Raw genomic sequence first — 22,222 nt, 5'->3', positions numbered from 1 at the left:
AATCGATTGCAGTCACCGCACCTTTCGATCTCCCATCAGACGGTCGGACCCATCTCACTCCCCGCATCGCACGACTGCACCTCTCAATCTCCCATCGGACCCATCACTCTCGAGTCTCGCCTCTCGATCTCTCACTCTCGCCTCTCGATCTCAGATCAGAAGGGTTCTCTCTCTCTCTCTTTTCTGTTTGGTTCTTGGGAAAGATGAAATGAAAGGAAAGAAAAAAATATTCTCAAATGATTTCCTTTTCTGGGTATTACTAGAAAATATATGAAGAAAGAATTGCTTATATTTTTTTCTTTTCTTTCTTTTTGGTTTCTTGGATCGAAAGTTACTTGAAAAATGTCTTGGAAGTCTGGTTTTGCTCGTTGTTGGCATTTTTACCCAAGAAACCCGCCCCGACCCATAAACTCGCAAGACCCGCAGCTATTAAACCCGCACCTCAAATACTTGACCCGCGCGGATCTTGGTCATTGGGCTCGGGTGGCAGGTTGGAAAAATCCAACTCAGAAGGTGCGGCTCCGTAAAACTCAATACCTGCCTCACTCTCACCCGTCTAACCCCACGCCGTAATGCATCCATGATGGTAGAGATATGCCCACCCCACCAGCAAGCCAACGGGCAGCCTGGCCGGACATGGGGGGGGGGGGAAGAGAAAGGAGGAAGAAAAAGGGGGGAAGGGCACGCATGTAGTGCGCCTTCCCGAGGCCACTTAGTAACATGCCACATGTCACTACAAGAAATTTGGTCATTAGCAACCAAATTATTAGCGGCGACCAAAATGTTGCCGCTAATGAGGGGTCATTAGCGGCAACTCTCATTAGCGGCAACAATAAAGTTGCCACTAATAGCGGACGCTAAATACCAAAATAATTGATATTTAGCAGCAACACCAATAACGGCAACCATTATTGCCGCTATTTAAACACAATCAGCGGCAACAATCGATTGCTGCTATTATGAGTGTAACAGTGGCGACTTTAAAAAGTTGCCGCTATTAAGGGGTCAATAGCGGCAACATTTAAAGTGGCTGCTAATGGTCCTGTCGAAAAAACAAATAAAAAAAAATGGACCTTATTAGCGGCGACATAAAGTTGCCGCTATTAAGTGCATAATAGCAGCGACTTTAAGAAGTTGTCGCTATTGAAAGGTCAATAGCGGCAACTTTTAACGTTGCTGCTAATGGACCTGACGAAAAAACAAATAAAAAATAGGCCTTATTAGCGGCAACATTATGTTGCCGCTATTAAGTGCCTAGCAGCGGTAACTCAACGAAAAAACAAATAAAAAATAGGCCTTTATTAGCGGCAACATAAAGAAGTTGCTGCTATTAAGTGCCTAACGGCAGCAACTTTTAAGTTGCCGCTAATGGTCCTAACGAAAAAAAAAAAGGCTTTATTAGCGGCAACATAAAGTTGCCGCTATTAAGTGCCTAACAGCGGCAACTTTAAAAAGTTGCCGGTATTGAGGGGTCAATAGCGGCAACTTTAAAAGTTGCCGCTAATGGTCCTGAGGAAAAAACAAATAAAAAATAGGCCTTATTAGCGGCAACTTTAAGTGCCTAATAGTGGCAACTTTAAAAAGTTGCCACTATTGAGGGGTCAATAGCGGCAACTTTTAACAAAAACCAAATAAAAAAATAGGCCTTATTAGCGGCGGCATAAAGTTGTCACTATTAAGTTCCTAACAGCGGCGACTTTAAAAAGTTGCCGCTATTGAGGCATCAATAGCGGCAACTTTAAAAGTTGTCGCTAATGGTCCTGACGAAAAAAACAAATAACAAATAGGCCTTATTAGCGGCGACATAAAGTTGCCGCTATTGAGTGCCTAACAACGACGACTTTTAAATGTTGCCGCTAATGAGCGGTCAATAGCGGCAATTTTTAAAAGATTAACCGATTGGCCATAATGGTTCTGAAGAAAAAAAAAAAAAAGTTCTTAGTGTATTAGTTTGATCGATCATGATAAGATCAATCGATCAATCATTACTCCGATTGATCGTGATAATCTCAATTGATTGATCCAAGTGCATTAGTGTGATTGATCGTGATACAATCAAATGATCGATCCAATTTGATACAATTGAATGTTCGATCGAACATCCGATTACTCTTAGTATATTAGTCTGATTGATCATGACAAGATTAACTGATCTACCCAAGTGCAATATTAGTATGGTTGATCGTGATACGATCAAATGATCAATCTAATTTGACAAAATTGATTGTTTGATTGAACATCTGATTACTGTTAGTGTATTCATCTGATCGATCATGATAAGATCAACCGATTGATTATTAGTCCGATTGATCGTGATAATCTTAATCGATCGATCCAAGTGCAATATTAGTGTGAGTGATCGTGATATAATCAAATGATTGATCCAATTTGACAAAATTGATTGTTCGATCGAACATCTGATTGCTCTTAGTGTATTCGTCTAATCGATCCTGATAAGATCAACCGATCGATCATTAGTCCGATTGATCGTGATAATCTCAATCGATCAATCTAAGTGCAATATTAGTGTGATTGATCGTGATACAATCAAATGATCAATCCAATTTGACACTATTTAATTATAATACATCATATCATAATTACTTTTTCAATTATGACCATCAAAACATTGCTTCTAATTTATTATATTTTGATTCTTAATTTCTTTATATATGAAGTGACCTTAATTTATATATATATATATATATGCTTCAAGATGCTTTCAAATGTATATATATTTCATTTATTCCTACGGTTAATTAATTAAGAATTAAATAGATTGTTTTAATTTGTCAATATTCATTAAAAAAAAAAAAAATCAATTTTTTTCATTATAGGAAAAAGGGACTCTAATTAATCTCTCACAAATACAAGAGAAGACTAAACCAAACTTTTCAAGTAAAGGTGAATCTAGAAGAAAATTAGGAAGACCCCGCCATATATATATATATCTTGATGATTTAGCAACAGGTGATGAGATGACCAATAATATCCAAGATCTCACAATCTGACCAAGATATATATATATATTTGAGCATTGTTTGTAAAGTTCATTAATTTTTGGTTGGCATCATTTTGTGGTTTTTCATGAATTGTCGGTGTCCCTAATATAACTTAAATATCTCACGTGTTCGTAGTGATTTGAAAATGTTGTGTTCTTGAGATCTTGTAGTTGCCAAAGCTTTGAAATGGAAGTTAATAGTATTATGATTGCAGAATCACAAAATCTTATTAGAGATCAAACATTGATTGTAATTCCTTTGATATAACGCTACTACTACAATTTGCCCTTTTTTCCGGTTTTTCTTCTAACATTTCAAAAGTTTGTGTGGCTACCATTAATTGCTGATTGTGGTTTCCAAAAGCTTTGACTTGATTCTTATAGTTTAATGTTCAGCAATGAGGGGCCACATAGGACATTTCACTTTTATGACAGTAATGAAGACTTGATCTCTTAGTGTGAACGAAATAATTTGCAACACTAGGAGTAAAATTTGATGCAATCTTAGCCTTAACTGGCATTCAGACTCTCTTTAGATATGTTTTTTATTCTTGTGAAATTATGTGCTTTTGTTAAGTAGTTGAAGATGGTTCCTCTCTCTTTCTCTTTGCTGAAACCTTTTTTCTATAAGTTTGTGCAGGCAATTGTATCCATAAAGAAGGGTGCAAATCTTTTGAAGTGTGGACGAAGAGGGAAGCCCAAATTTTGCCCTTTCAGGCTTTCTACGGTGTGTACATATGACTTAGCATCTTTGTTTATATTTATGAGAGTGTTACACTTTAGTGTAAATGCAGGTTTATAGTGCTTCACATTTATAGTAATGATATTTGCTGGATCAATGGTAATGAATTGTGTTTGAGCAGCTAGTTCCCCTATAAAGGAAAGACCTAACTAATCGTTAAGTTAGATATAAGTTTGTAATTTAATATTTTTTTTTGGTTTTATCATTTGCAGGTAATCGTTAAGTGACCTACGTATACTTGACCTGATTTATGTCCTTTTACATTTTTTTCCCCATGTTATACGTTCTTTTCTATAACTGGTGGTGATAGATAGCTTTGTATACGTACATGTAGTGATCTTTACTGGGTATTTTGTGGGAGATGTTTATTTTGGTCTTTTCTCTATTCTTTCTCATTTGTAGAGGGTTTTGGTTATTTAGTTGATTATATTAGAAAAAGAGTTATCTTGAATTTAAGCATGCTTACGAGTTAATGGCCAAAAAAACATATAACTCATCTTTTTACTGTACAAACACATCAATTTATCTTAAATCACATATGTTGCTAAATGGAATAATTCAAGTTCTGTAGAATATGTTGATATTATAGAATATGTTGATACTATACTGTGAGAGTTGCATGTGTATCATGTTTAGCTATTGTTCTCTCATTCAAATAAGCTATGAAGGACAAAAATAAATAATCAGCCAAAAAAAAAAAAAAAAGTGCCTACCAATAGAAAAATGGCTGCTGGTCATCATATATATATATATAGATGCTTTTTTTTTTTTTTTTTTTAGCGGCGACTATAGGGTCGCTGCTATTGAGGTTCTATTTTTTTAAAAACAATTTCACCTATCATTAGTGGCAACCTCTAAGTTGCCGCTAATGAGATGGCGGCTCTATGTGGCCGCTAATGACAGAAGAATAGCGGCAACTCTAGGTCGCCGGTAATGATGGAGAAATAACTATTGCCGCTAATGATAGAGGAATAGCGGCAACTCCATGTGGCTGCTATTGACTTTTTTTTTTTTTTTTTTTTAATTTTCTTATATCATTAGCGGCGACTCAATGTCGCCGCTAATGACATACAATTAGTGGCAACTCAGTGGTCGCCGCTAATGATATATCAATAGCGACGACCGTTGAACCATTTTGAACCTTTTTTTTCTGGCAAAAAAAAAAAAATATTAGCAGCAACCTAGAGTGGCCGCTAATGAGTTGTCATTAGTAGACACCTTGAAGGTCGCCGGTATTTAGCATTACTGTCGGCTTACTACCAACCACAAAATAGCGGTCGCGTGTCGCCGGTATTTGTAAATAGTAGCAACTTTTTGCTCATTAGCGGTGACTTTGAGTCGCCGTTAATGACCATAATTTTTGTAATGTGTGGCATGTTACTAATTTGGTAACATGCCACAATGGTACATTATTAATTTGGTAACGTGCCACTGTGGCACGTTACTAATTTTGTAACGTGCCACAGTGGCACGTTATTAATTTAGTAACGTGCCACTGTGGCATGTTACTATATTGGTGATATTGCGATTGATCCCTGGTATTGCGATCGAGCGTAAGTCGAGTCTCTATTACTGTGATCGAGCGCAAGTGCTGTGAATAAATTTTTTGGTAACGTTTCAAATTGACACGTTACCATTTGGTAACGTTTCAAATTGACGCGTTACAAAATTGTAACATGTCAAGTTAACACGTTACAATTTAGTAACGTGTTAACTTAACACGTTACCAAAATGTTAATGTGTCAACTTGACACGTTAACACATTATAACGTGTCAAGATGACACGCTACAAAATGGTAACGTATGTAACTGACACATTACCAAAAGATGACATGTCAATTTAACACGTCATCTTTTTGTAACGTGGTAGTTTCAACACGTCACCAAACGGTGACGTGTTAAAACTGACACGTTACTAAAGATTATAGTAACGTGTTGGAAACTAACACGTCACAATATGATGATGTGGCAAAAAGTTGTGAACAGTTGCCACGTCACTAAACATCCTAATTTTTGTAGTGCGGCAATATTTCTAGAGACGAATGTTCGATTTGAGTAATTTACTATTGATAGGTAGTTACAAGTAATTAAAATTAGACTTTTCTACTCTTTTGCTCATGCATGGTATGACCATATAACCATCATTTAGCTCAAAACCTTCATGTTGGCCGTCTCTAACCTCTAGAAATCGTAGAGTGAGAGAGAAAAAAGAAAAGAGGAGTGAGAGAGGACATGTACTTGGAGGAATTGATCCTCAAACCTCAAAGCTTCTACCTCAAGGTAATCATTTAAATCCAGACCTTTAATTACTTTCTGTTTTCCACGATCATATGTTGTTTAATACCATATCCAACGTATGTTTATCTATTTCCATAACTATGAGTTAAGTTATAGTTATCTTTCAAAAGTTATTATTTTTTCACACAAGTTTTAAATTATGTATCTTGTTTTTTAGAATCAAAACAACATATAAATATCTCTATTGCAGTAACTCGATTTCCATTATATAATTGACTTACAATGGAATTTATATTGGAAATATAGATCTATCATATTTGAACGTTTTAAAGATACGAATCGGAGTTATATGATTGAATATCCTTGGTTTAAATATGCATGTATGTTAGATGATTTGTTTTAAGATTCTGTACCGATTAAGAGTTAGATTATTGCATGAGATTAGGATTTTATAGTTTGACCTATGTTTTATTGAGGGTTGAACGTTCGGTCTTCGAAAACAGAAATGATTGATAGAGACAATAATGGTTTAATTACGATTCTAGCTATTTGATTAGGGTTTAGCACATAGGATTAGACTTTGTAGAGTATTACGTAACTAATGTTAGCATGTGGTTTGGAATGTTACTTACGGTATGAGTAAATTCTATAAATTATGTAAATGTGATATTCCCCAAATGTTTCTTACTTGATTAAACCTATTGATTTATGTTATGAGCCTAATGATTAAACATAGTAAGATTTTGCTTTAAATTAGCGATGATTATTTTAACAAATTGATTAAACCCTTTTCAATTAAAACACATTTTCAGATGGTAAAATAATGGAGACAACACATATCATTTTTGTGAAAATTCACTGTTTAATAGTTGTAGGTTACAAATTCTTTCGTGAAAATTCACCGTTTAATAGTTGTAGGTTACAAATTCTTTCTCAACGCACATTACATAAGTTAGTTTCATAACAATTTACTTAATAAGTTGTGGACTTACACACTTATTTCTTTTCCAGGGTAAAATACCTCGGTGTTTTGCAGATCTTGCAGTTTGTTAGCTTGTGAAGTGAGAAATTCGGTAGGATGAAGATGTCAAGCGAATGGCTCAAATTGTTCGGTTTGCTTAGATAGATTGTTAGTTCTTGTGTTAGCTTAATTCAGTTTCAAAATGTAGAGGCTACTGTTTATGGGCTCAAACACTGATATACAATGCTCATAATCAAATCTCCACTGTTCATAACGTAGATTCGTGTGTCATGAACGTCTCTACGAAATTTCAGCTCAATCGGACCACAAATGCCCATCGATCGGAGCTGTTGATCAAGATTGGACAGCATTTTTCAGAATGCTGTTTCACTCATTGCATGCTGGGTCCGGACCGGCCTTCTCCGTGTCTGGACCGCAATTTCAGAAACCTTATTTTTACTCCGCAAGGCCGTGTCCGGACAGCCCATTAACCTGTCCGGACACCCTGTACTTATTATGCCCAAAAACATGTTTTTAGTGGGCCCAGGTCTAGGGTTTGATGTACTGATATATATACATCATTATAGAAGAGAAAGGCACGAATTTTCACCCGCAGAGAGTTCGTCGGAGGCTGTGCTAAGAGAGATCATATGTGGTGAGCGTTAAATTGAATCTCTTAGAGTTTTAGTTATTCCTTTGATAAATCTATGGTTGAGAAGTTTATCGGAGTTTCGGTAAAAGGAAAGAAGAATTGTGCCAGATGTTCTGGAAAAGGCTACTGCGGTAGAAGTCAAGTGGGTCACTTGTCGTGTACAAGGAAGAGTCAAAGGTTTTGTAATTCTTCTTGTATTCCTTATTCTTCTTATAGTGGATTGATTTCCTAGGTTTGGCTGCCCCGGAGAGGTTTTACATTTAGAGAGTTCTCTAAATGGTTTCCTCTTCATAACCAAATATCTGTGTTCTTGAATGTTCATTACATATTTGTATTTGGTTGAATATTAACTGTTATGTTAGATCTTATTCCGCATAATCTTTGGGAAACACCTAGACATTTGAATAGGTGTCATTTGGAGTCGTTTTTAGAATTTTCAATTGGTATCAAAGCGGGTTCACTCTGTCAAAGGATTAAATTCCTGAGTGTGATCCTATATACTTTCTAGATGTCCCAAACTCTTGATTGTTTTGAAACCATTATGTCTTCTGATAAGCAGTATTATTCTGATTATGATTCTGATAATGAAATTGATTTTCAGGAGACTTATAATTTGTTGTTTGTGAAATTCTCTGAGCTACAAGTTATTAATTCCAAGAATCTAAAGAAACTCAGAGAGGCTGAAAATGATAAAGATGAGCTAATTGGTGAATTGAGTGATTCTCTTGATTTGTGTAAAACATTGAAATCTGAAAATCATGATCTTGCTAATAAAGTTGAGTCATTAGAGAATGAATTAAAGGAGTCCAAAACTCTATTGGAAAAATTCTTTAATGATAATCTTGACAAAATTTTGCATACCCAAAAATCTGCTTGTGATAAACCTGGGATCGATTTTGACAAGATTATTGCTCATTCCTCTAACCTTGCTTCTTCTTCCAAGAAAGTTTTTGTTGAAATAGAAAACTTGGAAGAGCCATTGGATAAAGATAAGCTAGTTGCTGTTCACTCCTCAAGAAGAAGAGGAAAATAAGTCTTAAAGAAAAAGAAGAAAACAGCTACTGCGACCTCAAGAGGTAAGAAGGGTAAGAAAGGTAAGTACTCTCGTGTTGAGCACTTTTTACCTAGAAGCAAGTCCAAATTTATTTACCTTGCAAGGAACCAACCTTCTCAAAGGTTCATTCCTACATGTCATCATTGTGGTAAGATTGGGCATATTCGCCCTAATTGTTTTTAGTTGAATAATCATGAGTCAAAAAGAGATTATTTTCGTTCTAGGAATAGTCATGAGGAATTATTCAACATGCTAAGGGGTGTTATCACCCAGTTAAATGATTTGGACAAGAGTCGCACATTTGTCCCCAATATGAAGAAAGTTTGGATTAAGAAGGTTGAAACCATTCACCCATTGAGGGGGAGTGGTAATGATCTCATCTAAATTTAGGTGAGTAAGTAACATGTCTAGGAATTGTTGTTTTGCTTATTTTTGAAAATCTTAGAGCATGTTGTTTTTCTTTGCTTTGCATTTTTTTTTGTTTTTCGCTTTCTAGTTTATGCATTGTAATTTTTTTTATTGTTACACTTTTTGTGTGAAGAGTGTATACATGTTTGTTTGGAGATTCTTGTTATGAGGCATATTCATAAAGGATTTTTCAAGAAATTCATATGTTATGATCTTTGAAAGGCTTATAGATAAGATGTTGTGTGCGAACCACCAAGATTTTTGTCTACTTGCTAATCAAGTGTTCATGAATGTGTAATGTCTTGTGAAGACCTAGAAGTAGTTATTAAACCAAATCATTATTTTGTAGTGGGACCTATAAGATGTGATGAAAGTTTAATGCTAAAGGACATTCATGTATTGTCTGTTGTAATTGTTGTGACAAATGCAAATTCCAAGATCACCAAAGAAGTAGAAAAGTACAGAATAGAAAAATAACACAACCACACAAGACACCAAGATTTAAGTGGTTCGGCTTAACAAGCCTACATCCACTGGCGGAGACGATCCAGAAGAAATTCACTAACAAAATGGTGGAGTACAAAGAGTAGTACAAACAAAACCACTCAAACCCAAAAGCCCCAATACACCCCAATCTCACTCAAAAGAGAATTAGATACAAAACAGAAAATATTCTCTAAAATTCCCTAAGCTTTTCAGCATTCCAAATGTGAGATCAAAATGAAGAAAAATAGTGTATCTTCTTCTCTCTACAGCACAACACAAGTCTCTCTCTCTCCGCAAGCTTTTCTTTTCTTCTTTCTCTCTTTTTTTCTTGCTAAAGTTGCTGCCTCTTCTTGACCTAATGGCTTCAATAAAACAAAAAGGCCTTTTCACAAAGCTTCTAGAAGAAGCTCAAAAAATGGAGAAGCAAAATGACGTGTGTGAGAGAAACACAAGTCAAAAGGTATGGGATGCCATAATGCTCTGGGGCTCACGGTAAGGTTGATGAAAACAAGTCACCAATTCTGACAGTAATCTCAATTCAAGCATGTTGTTTTTTTCTTTATGCATTGCATTTTTGTTTGTTTTGCATTTGTTTTCGTTCATGTGCATTTCTTTTGTGAAAAATTTCAAAAAGACAAAAATATGTTTCTTTGATTGTTTTCTTTTCTTTCTTTTGTCTTATGCACCTAGATAGTCTATTAATTTCTCGTGTTGCTTTTTATGGATTTAATTCCTTGCGTCTTGGAATGTTCTTAATATGCATGAGATGAGAATTTGTGTCAATGGACTTGTGTTTGTGGTTACCTAAAGCCTGAGCTTATGTGGTACATTTTGCCTATGCTTTATCTCTTGTGCACATTTAAGCTTAAATTGAGGTTTTGTTTCACTTTATTTGTGAGGTCTGTTAGGTAACCATATGAGGTTTTTGACTAGTCATATTTTTCAAATTGACCATATGCTAGTTGAACCTAGGGCTTAAAAATTCCTGCTTTCTCTTTTGTGATAAGCACCAAAAGTTTAAGGACACTTTCTCAAAGAGAAAAATAAATAAGATAATGAAACAAATAAAATCAAAAGATCATATTCCAAAAGAAATTTATTTCACTGTGTCAAACTTGTGCAAAATGTATTACAAAGAGAAATGTATAGGATGAGAGTGGCTAGGCCCTAGTATGATAAGGTTTGACTTTTGATTTAATATACTTGTCAAAACCTCATGGTGGTGAAACTTTTTCCTTATTTTGTAAGTCGAAAATTTTTCTCTTTGGATGGCTTACACACACACACACCACACAAGTATGGGTTGAATGGGACATTTTTTTTGCTTGTGTTAAGCAATATGAGTTTCTTGCCATTTCTAGTCTCATGTATATTTTGCATATTTGGAGCATGTTTGGGATATTCATTGTGCAATACATGAGTCATTGATGTGTATATCATGTGCGTTCATTTGACTTTTGAGGGGGAGAAACATGTTTTGCTTTTTTAGCTTCTTGTTAATTATTGAGTCATATGTTGAGGGGGAGTTTTTGGTGATGTGTGTTCATGATTTTTCATTCTACGTCATTTTTTTTGATCATGAGTTTTATTTCTATATTCTTGTTCTACATATGCCTTGATGTATTTTGTGAAGTGTTTCAGGAAATATGAAGACCTTCTGTCATTCTATGACAAAAAGGGGGAGTAAATATGGGGAGATGATGGGATTGGCTAGGCATTTTGGTTTTGTCTCTGAATTGCCAAAAGAGGAGTTTGTTAGTTCTAGTGTTGGCTTAATTCAGTTTCAAAATGCAGAGGCTACTGTTTATGAGCTCAAACACTGATATAGAATGCTCATAATCAAACCTCCACCCTTCATAATGTAGATTCATGTGTCATGAACGTCCCTATAAAATTTCAGCTCAATCGGACCACAAACGCCCGTCGATCGGAGCTGTTGATCAAGACTGGACAGCATTTTCAGAATGTTGTTTCACTCATTGCATGCCGGGTCCGGACCGGCCTTCCCCGTGTCCCGACCGCAATTCCAGAAACCTTATTTTTGTTCCGCAAGGCCGTGTCCGGACAGCCCATTAACCTGTCTGGACACTTCGTACCTATTATGTCCAAAAACATGTTTTTAGTGGGCCCAGGTCTAGGGTTTGATGTACTGATATATATACATCATTATAGAAGAGAGAGGCACGGATTTTCACCCCTAGAGAGTTCGTCGGAGGCTGTGCTAAGAGAGATCATATGTGGTGAGCGTTAAATTGAATCTCTTAGAGTTTTAGTTATTCCTTTGATAAATCTACGGTTGAGAAGTTTATTGGAGTTTCGGTAAAAGGAAATCATATAGAAGAATTGTGTCAGATGTTCTGGAAAGGGCTACTGCGGTAAAATTCAAGTGGGTCACTTGTCGTGTACAAGGAAGAGTCAAAGGTTTTGTAATTCTTCTTGTATTCCTTATTCTTCTTATAGTGGATTGATTTCCTGGGTTTGCCTGCTCCGGAGAGGTTTTACATTTAGAGAGTTCTCTAAATGGTTTTCTCTTCGTAATCAAATATCTGTGTTCTTAAATGTTCATTACATATCTGTATTTGGTTGAATATTAACTGTTATGTTAGATCTTATTCCGCATAATCTTTGTGAAACACCTAGACATTTGAATAGGTGTCATTTGGAGTCGTTTTTAGAATTTTTATAGAAGATAGTTGTAAACATTATAGAAATGTCTGTTTGGATGCATCATTCATATTGGTTACAAGAATGAAGATTACCAGGAAACTTTATAATATGCATGAAGATTCACGCGTATGAAACCCAATATATTTATTTATGCTTAATTATACAGAAACGAGGAAAAGGAAAAACGAAAAAACAACGAGGCCTTTATTCCTTATAATTTGTTCTATCTAAATACCGCTAATCACCTCCCTTCTTCCACTCGGAAGAAAAGAGGGGGATGCTTTGTTCATTTTTGAAGAAATTAGCAGGATCAACTGTAGTCTTCACCTGCACTAGCCTGTCAAAGTTGCTCTTGAAATATTTATTACCCCATATTCTCGCCCGTTCGTAGCTTGTGTTGCCTTTACCATTTGTTCCAATGTCAAGGTCCCTGTAATTCACATATGCACCTCTTGGAGATTTCGAAACGTAGGGAGCCATGTACCTGTAAAGCCTTCTCATCCAACTTATATGGCTTTCTGATGCCGCTGTTCCTTCTTCTTCCCAAAACACCACATAAAAGATTTCGTAGATATTACTAGCTCTATGAGGGAAAGGAATTTCGGATTCTGAAATTTCACTCATTCTGCCCCCATACGGATTCAGGAGCATGAAAGCTGTTTCTCCCTCTTTCTCGTAAAGCCTTTGCCAGATGCCTTCCAACCCAAGTTCTGAAATTGGTTCCTGGACATAGTCAGATTTTGCTTTGAAACGGGATCTTGTGGGAGAAGTTCTGTTGAGCAAAACATCCAAGGATTCGTCACTTGGGAATCCTGCAAAGTAGAGGATAGATTCAATCCAACTTTTTTCAATACAATCTTCTCTCATCAAACCCAGCTCAGGGAAGCTCTCTTGCATCATTGGAAGGAGTTTGTCAATCACTCCAAGATACAAGGAAATGAATGAAGCTTGGATGGTCCTCTTCCCTTCTTGGCTGGAATTGACACTTGTTAAGTTGATGCGGATGAACAAGTCTTCATGAAGCTTGGCTGCAACATATTGCCAACGATGAACAAGCTTGGTGGCATTTTGTTCCAAGTTCCGATTAACCGTGAAAACTGTCACAGTTGATGGAACAGGAACTAGCTTGATTTTCCAGGCAACAATGATTCCAAAGCTCGCCCCTCCTCCTCCTCGAATTGCCCAAAACAGATCCTCTCCCATAGATTCTCTGTCAAGGATTCTACCCTTAGCATCAATCAATTGTGCGTCGATAATATTGTCAGCAGCAAGCCCATATTTGCGCATCAATGTGCCGTACCCTCCGCCGCTGAAGTGTCCACCAACGCCCACAGTTGTGGCAAGTCCTCCCGGAAAGCCGAGAGTTCTACTTTTCTCGGCGATCCTGTAATAAACTTCACCGGTTGTTGCACCAGCTTCAACCCACGCCGTGCTATTCTCTGCATCAACACTAATTGATCGAAGATCAATCAGATCAATTAAGACAAAGGGCACATCTGAAACATAAGAAAGACCCTCATAATCGTGACCACCACTTCGAACTCTTATTTGCATGCCATGTGTTTGTGAACAATTGATGGCTGCTTGGATGTGGGAGACATGCGTTGGTGTAACAATGACAAGAGGTTTTGGGGTTGCGGGTGTTGAGAATCTGAGGTTTTGTATGGAGAATTGCAAGATGGATGAATATGAGGAGTTGGATGGGGTGTAAATGACTTTAGAAGTTGAGCTCGAGTTTTCAGAACGAAGGGTCATGCACTGAAGAAAGTTTTCGTGAGTGTGAGCAGAAGTTGCCCATGAAAATGAGAGAAGGAGAGCCAAGGCAAATGGAAACACAGACGAGCCAACATGCTTCATTTTCGTTTGTGTTTATGAGAGTTTCCTTGTTTGTAATGTTTTGGAGATAGCTTGTTAAATAGACCGAAAAATTGAACGTTGGGGGTGGTAAAAGCTTCTAGTTGTTTGTGGGAAAGGAAAAAAGGAAGTTTTTGACTTTTTTGGGTAGAAAGGAATGAGGAAGGAGGAAAAGGATTAGCAAGCATACGCAGAAAATTCAACAACCCAATTTGGGTTGCAATTGACATTAGAACTTTGATGACAGTTCATTTTTTTTTTCTCAAACATTTATTTACATTTTTTTTTTCTTTTTTTCTACATTGTGATTTAAATAAATAAATAATACAAAAAAAGGGCCTCGTAGTCAGATTTCAATCTACCAATTAAAAACCTATTGGGTTTTCAAAATAAACGTTAGAATTTCAAGAACTCCATCTTAGAATTGTTTAAAAAAAAATTCAAGAATCCTAATTTGCTTAAAGAAACAAGGAGAAAGCCAGACTTAAATTATCCAACGTTCATATTACTCTGTAGCTGGATTATCCTGTTGACGAAACTCTCAGTTTTCATAATAGTAATGCATAATTTTATCAATCTACATATTTACTAATTTTAAGTTGTTGGACTTTTTGTGTTTGTAGCTTCTTTAAAAAGCCCAAAAGGAAAATTGTTCTCTAGTACGTCATGTGTCACTGTGTTAAAATGTCTCCTGTTTGCTCTTCAACCAATGCGGCTATATATTTTCCTTGCGTTTGCATCAGTAAAGTTATCAATATACACGGCATTGCTATAACAGAGAGTATTTCAAATGCCAACCTATATTATCTTCCATTTGAATCGTTCTTATCCCATGAGCTTTGATTACTTTGAATTTGTCTTTTGGACGAGGATCAGCTTCAGCTGCATGAGACGATTATCTGCTGAAATCGATTATACACCAGTGGTTTTATTAGAATATCAGCTAGATGTTCCTTACGGGACACGAACTTGACAATTAAGGATTTAGCAACAACACAATCACATCCAATGTGCTAACTCCGAGCATGAAACTGTTGGCGATTATATCCTAAATTTGAATGATTTATGTTGACATTAAATAGTATATAATTAATAGAAGTTGTTACTCATTAATTAAATTATTTGATCATATGACATATGATTTTTTACATGCTTAATTATAATTGTGACATATGATTTTTTACATGCTTAATTATAATTGCGATTATGTATATTGTGCATGTGAAAGATCTTTAGATTACAAAGAATATGATCTATATGTGAGTAATGGGGTTATCACACAAAGTCTTAGTCCATAAACCTTGTCATATATATATATATAAAAGTCAAGTTTTGGCTTATTTGTAATGCATTGAATTGTTTAAATGAAGAAAACAAAAAGTTTTCAAATTCTTTTTTTTTTCTCTCTTTATCTAATTTTATTTTTATCTTCTCTTGCTTTATGTTTATATCTTAATATGAGACAATTAAAACGTATAGGTTTTATTTGTAATATATTTAATTGTGTTAATGAAGAAAATAAAAAGTTCACAAATTCTCTTGCCTAGAATTGCGACATGGTGTTTTAGATGTTAGCCTTTTAGTGAAACAATTAAAACATAAGGGTTTTATTTGTAATGCATTAAATTGTCTAAATGAAGAAAACAAAAGCTTTTCAAATTCTCTCTTTTCATCTTCTCTTGCTTTATGTTTATATCTCAATGTGAGACAATTAAAACGTATATGTTTTATTTGTAATATATTTAATTGTCTTAATGAAGAAAATAAAAGGTTCACAAATTCTCTCTCTCTCTCTCTCTATTTTTCTTTTTATCTTCTCTTGCTTTCTCTTTATATCTCAATGTGAGACAATTAAAACGTAGAGGTTTTATTTTTTATTTTTTTTGAAAACTATTGATAACTTCTCATTGATAAAGATTATAGAGTGGAACTAGGGTAAGCTCCATCAACAATCAAAAGATAGAGCTAATTGCTCCATCAAAACAATATCACTAATACAATTTGGAGTTTGATCTCTCCATATCCTATCACTGACATCTGTGGCGGCTGCTCTCGCAAGCCGGTGTGCTGCCTCGTTCGACTCACGGTTGCTATGAACAAACTTCCACCCTTGTAATGAACGTAAGATGCTCCTTGTGTCCTCTACTAAGTGGCCGAAACGACTCCAAATGCTCGTTGATGAATTGACGTCCTCCACGATCTGTTTAGCATCTCCCTCTACGATTAAGTATTGCAATCCCAGTTCTTTCCCAAAACTAGCAGCATGGTAAGCCGCAAGGGCTTCCCCTGATGAAGGCTCAAAATTCCCAGTTTTTGACTTACACATTGCTGCCACGACCCGTCCTACCTCATCTCGGATTACAACACCAATCCCCACTCTTCCGTGTAATTTATTTATAGCCACATCACAATTCGCCTTGTGCCAGCCGTGAGTAGGAGCAACCCACCTCTTCCCTCTATTGTTTCTGTTCACAGCTTCAACAACAAAATTCTGCTCATGGATCTTTTTATATTCCTCTATAAATGCGTCCGTGTCCTTGATGATCACGTTTGGGCTGGTAAAAACTCCTTCATGAATCCACTTGTTTCTCCTAAGCCAAATCTGTCTTGTTACTTGCACGAACACAGCAAAATCATCCGTATCACATCTGGTATGAAGAATTTCCACCATCTGCAGAAAGTCAGCCCCATCCACAGCACATTTTTGGAATACTCTCTTGCTACAACCCCACACATCCATTGCTGCTGGACAGCACCAAATGGCATGGAGAACTGTTTCTGGCTCCTTCTCACAGATTGGGCAAAAAGGTTCTTTCACCACCCTCCTTCTTAGGAGATTATCCTTTGTAGGCAATAAATTGTGACAAGCTCGCCAAAAGAAATTTTTTGCCGCGTTTGGAATCGATAATTTCCATATCGTCTTCCATATACTGCTCCCCTCCCGCTGTATTGAACCTTCTGGGCTCTTACTTATTTCCATTTCCTTTGCTAAATGGTAAGCACTCTTAACGGAAAAAATTCCAGAATTTGTACACCGCCAAATCTGGAGGTCCGGCTGGTTTGTATGACTAATTGGTATGGAATTTATGGCTGCAATCTCCTCCTCTGTGAAAATACGGTACAAGAGATTTTGGTTCCAATCAATCCTTTCCCAATCTATAAGCTCATTCACCTTGCTGTTTTGAGACAGCACTTTCAGTGGAGAGTGAACTTTGAATGTAGAAGGAATTGGAATCCAACTATCGCCCCAAATTCGTGTAGATTGGCCATTTCCAATTCTCCAAATTGTCCCAGCCTCAATGAGGTCTCTAGTGCCTTGAATACTCCTCCAAGCGAAAGATGGTTTCGTTCCCAACTTTGCTTCCATAAATGAAGAATTTGGGTAATATTTTGCCTTTATGATTCGTGCCGTAAGACTCTCAGGATTTTTCAAGAGACGCCAACCTTGTTTCGCCAAAATAGCCTTATTAAAGCTCACCAAATCTCTAAATCCCATACCTCCACGATCTTTGGACAGCCCCATCTGGCTCCACCTCATCCAATGTATACGCTTTTCATTCTCTTGATGCCCCCACCAAAACTTCTGCATAAGGGAATTTATCTCGAAACATAATCCTTTAGGGAGAAGGAAGATGCTCATGCTATAAGTCGGAATGGCTTGGATCACCGCCTTCAGTAACACCTCCTTTCCCGCTTGTGATAGAAATTTCAGTTTCCAATCTCCTAATCGTCGCCTTACTCTGTCTCTGACACTTTTGAACGCCTGCTTACGTGATCTTCCCACAAGGGCTGGCAAGCCAAGGTATTTATCATATCTCTGCGTTGCTGGGATCCCTGACAACCTTAAGATTTCCTGCTGTGATTCTGGAGTTGTGTTACGGCTGAAGAAGAGGGACGTTTTAGCTTGGTTTAAGCGCTGTCCCGAGGCCATCTCATAAGCATGTAAAATCCTTGTCAATCGTTGCCAATGTAGAGGGGTTGCTTTGCAGAACAACAGGCTATCGTCGGCAAAAAATAGGTGACTTAATCGGGGTCCTTTCTTTGAGGTTGGGACTCCGGGTAGTTCACCACTGCTATCCGCCCGAGTCAAAAGGGAGCTCAAAGCCTCTGCACACAGCAAAAAAAGATAAGGTGAGATAGGATCCCCTTGTCGAATACCCCTAGAAGGGGTTATTCGACCCGTGGGAGTACCATTTAGTAGGACCTCATAAGTCACCGACTTAACACACATCATGACCATTTTTATCCACCTCCGATCAAAGCCCAATCGACCCATAACCGCTTCCAAAAAATCCCATTCCACCCTGTCATAGGCTTTACTCATGTCGAGTTTTACCGCCATATGACCAACCTTCCCCCACATTCTCGAGTGCATGGTATGTAGAGTTTCGTATGCAGCCAATATATTGTCAGAGATAAGGCGGCCCGGTATAAATGCACTTTGGTGTTGGGAAATAATATCCGGGAGGACGGCCTTTAATCTATTTGCAAGGGTTTTTGAAACTAACTTGTACAAAACATTACAGAGGCTAATGGGGAGGAATTCCGTAACATGCGAAGGGTTTGCAATTTTTGGGATTAAAGCAATGTAGGTTAAATTGAGATCTTTATTCAAACAACCATTTTTCAAAATATGAAGTACAGCATGGCTAACCTCTTCACCAATGGCATTCCAATTTTTTTGAAAAAAACATGCGGAGAAACCATCAGGACCGGGTGCTTTTAAGGGAGCCATTTGACTAATTGCTGTCCCCACTTCCTCAACAGAAAATTCTTTTAAAAGAGACTCATTCATTGCTTGGGTCACTCGTGGTTCTATGGCCTCCAGAACATACTCCATATTTCTGGGTCCCTCTGCAGTAAACAAGCCTTGAAAATATCGGACAAAAGCATCCCCAATGGGCCTCTGCGACTCCCACCTTTGCCCTGCTTCGTCAGTTATACTTGTGATCAGGCTAGCTTTTTGCTTGTGGTTTGCACATGCGTGGAAGTACCTTGTGTTACGATCTCCATATCTCACCCAGTCTTCTTTCGCTCTTTGTCTCCAAAACAGGTCATCTTCATTTTGTTTCTTGATCAGTTCCAATTTCAATTTTTTTCATTAATATTGATATCTTAATGAAAAAAATAAAAAGTTCTCAAATTCTCTCTTTCTCTCTGTTTATTTTTCTCTTTTCTTCTCTTGCTTTCTATTTATATCCTAATGTTCCTTTGTAAATTTCACACTCAATTCATAAAAAAGACGAGAGGGAGGGAGAGTGAGAGTTTTCAATAGTTGTTTCCCAATGAAAAATTATATTACAGGTCTTTTATTTCTTTCATTATTTTTTTTTTCCTTTTTTGGGCTAGAACATTTATTTTCCATTATATTAGTATTGTCATTTTATATGTTTATTTTCGGTGCTTATGTTTTTCCATTTTTGTTTTTGTCCCCTATATGTTTTTTTCTTTCTATTTTTCCTGCTTTTACTTTCTATTTATATCAATCAATTCCGGAAAAAGACGAGAGAGAAAGAATTTCTATTATTTTTTTCTTAATGAAAAATTATACTACAATTATTTTCTTTCTTTATTTTTTTTTTCCTCTAAGAGTTCTTTTCAATTTTCCAATCGTTGTTTCTCAATGAAAAATTATACTACATTTTTTTTTTTCTTTGTTTTTTTGTTTTGTTTTGCTAGAATAGTTATTTTCAATAATATTAATATTTTCATATTTTTTTTATCTTTATTTCCGGTGCTTATGTTCTTCCATTTTTTGTTTTTGACCCTTATTTTTTTCTTTCTAATTTATTTATTATTTTTTATTCAAATGATTAATTTTCTTTTGTAAATTTTAATTGAATTCAAGAAATATTAATAGTAAGAGAGTTTCTTTTCGTAGAAACTCAATTTTTCCAATATATATATATTGTCATTTTATATATTTTTTTTATCTTTATTTTCATGCTTATGTTCTTCCATTTTGTTTTTGTCCCTTATATATATTTTTTTCTATTTTTTTTCTTCTTTTACTTTCTATTTATATCAATCAATTCCCAAAAAAGAAGAGAGAGAGAGAGAGAGATTCTATGAGAATTTCTATTCGTTGTTTCTCAATGAATTTTTTTTTTTTGCTAGAATAGTTATTTTCAATTATATTAATATTTTTCGTCTTTTTCGCTTTTTTATCTTTATTTCCAGTGCTCATGTTCTTTCATTTTTTTTTACCCTTATTTTTTTTTCCTAATTTATATATTATTTTTTTATTCAAATGATTACTTTTCTTTTGTAAATTTTACATTGAATTCAGGAAATAATAGTGAGAGAGTTTCTTTCGTAGAAACACAATTTTTTCAATATATTTCACACTCAATTTTCCGATCGTAGATTTTTTTTGTCTTTGTTTTCTTATGTCTTAAAATTAGTTTCATTTACTTTATATAAGTGAAGGATGGATGAAAAAAAATAAATCTATTTGACAAAACCTTTTCTAATATTTGTGGATTTCATTGGACTTGAGAAAAATATAGAAAAAAGAGTTCTTTTTTATTATATTAGTATTTTTCATTTGTTTACATTTTTTTTTTTTGTCCTTAATTTCCATTCTAATTTATAAATTATTTTTTATTCAAATTTTATTAATTTATTTAATTCAAGTTACAAATTTTCTTTTGTAAATTTAATTGACTTTTGTTGTTCATTTTTGTTTTTGGGAATTCCAATATTCTTGCCACTGTGTTTTATCTCTTTCTTTTTTAAAAGAAAAATTAAACTACCAACATTCTTTTGTTTACATTAGTAAACATAATTGTAATCATATATCAACATGCTTATTTATTTTAGAACACTTCTTTTTTTTATCAGTGGTATCATTGTCGGAATATAATGAACTTTCAGGAGTTGAACTTTCTCCTCACAAACAATTTTTTTGAGAAGTGGTATCATTGTTGGAATATAATGATTAATCAATCATTTTCTATAATTGATTAATATAGGTTTTTATTATGAATTTTTTTCCTTTATATTTCATTTTAAACTACATATATGGGAACAAATATTTAACACGTTTCAATTTATAAGAACTAAAATTTATGAATTTTTAAATTTATTGGATATGTGGGTTTATGCTATTAAATAAAACTATGGTTTAAAATGATCTTATGAACATTTGTCATTTTTGGTAGCTAATTTGTTAATTAAGAGAAGAAAATAAAATTTGTTGTTGATAATCTTTTAAAGACTTTTTGACTTAATTATAAAAAAAAATAAAAAATAAAAAAAAACCTGGCGTTTAGCGCGGGTTCTAAGCTAGTAGTCTTAAATATTGAGTTGTTCGTAGTCGATAATGAAATTAAACATTCTATTTGCGAAGACTTTTGTTATATATTAATCTTGATGATTTACGTTATTCAAGGAAAGTTGAAGGGTTTGGGTTAATGTGTAGGTATTATGCACTGAACAGACTTTGGGAGTTGTTTTTTTAAAAAATAATGTTGATGGGAAATATTAATTGCAACTCTCAAGACTTCTTATGATATGTATTCAAAATTCTAAGAGAATTTTCTACTTATATGTGAAGTGGAGATCACCTTCATACATTGATGAGTGAGACCTTTGCTTTGGTCAACATTTTTAGTGTGTTAGGTGATCACATGTAGCATTGTGAGAGCTTTTCTCAAAAAGCAATCCAAGTCATTTTCTTAAAAACAATAGGAAAGCTCCCCACGGTGATGAATGATAAGTGCTAAAATATTCATATTTTCAGCCCTTAACTTGCATGTTTTAATCTTTTGGTTTTGGTTAATTAGGCCATTTTATTTCCTTTTTGTATTTTCTTGTGTTTTATAGGCTTTTGGAAGAAAAGAAGCATTTTTGGACAAATTACAAGCTTAAAGGGCAAATTGGGAAGACCTAGAAGATATGGTTAAGCTTAGCCAATCATGGTTAAGTTTAATCAAATAGAAGAAATGATCAATTCGGAATTTCTCACATTGAAGTCAAATCGGATTGGGTGAAAATTGGATTCTGAACATGTCTCCGTATTTTGACCATAACTTTCAGATCAGGCATCCGATTGGAGTGATTCAAGTGGTATTGGAAAGATAACTCAAAGGGCTACAAATAATTGTGAAATATCACTTTCCCAATTCGGAGCGTCGCAAGGTCAAAATCGTGCCGCA

At 35.4% G+C, this 22,222-nt stretch overlaps 1 protein-coding gene across 1 annotated transcript; it reads right to left on the bottom strand.

The window, feature by feature from the left end:
• Window positions 1-12,446: 12,446 nt before the first annotated feature.
• Window positions 12,447-14,066, bottom strand: LOC132172225 (tetrahydroberberine oxidase-like). The gene has a single exon (XM_059583688.1). It carries the CDS (start codon window positions 14,064-14,066, stop codon window positions 12,447-12,449), a length of 1,620 nt encoding a protein of 539 aa, XP_059439671.1.
• Between the last annotated feature and the right edge of the window lie 8,156 nt (window positions 14,067-22,222).

The sequence above is a fragment of the Corylus avellana genome, chromosome ca2 (genome assembly GCF_901000735.1).
Source record: "Corylus avellana chromosome ca2, CavTom2PMs-1.0".
In the NCBI taxonomy this organism is placed as follows: domain Eukaryota; kingdom Viridiplantae; phylum Streptophyta; class Magnoliopsida; order Fagales; family Betulaceae; genus Corylus; species Corylus avellana.
The sequence above is the reverse complement of the archived record's forward strand: the minus strand, read 5'-3'. Positions and strand labels throughout refer to the sequence as shown.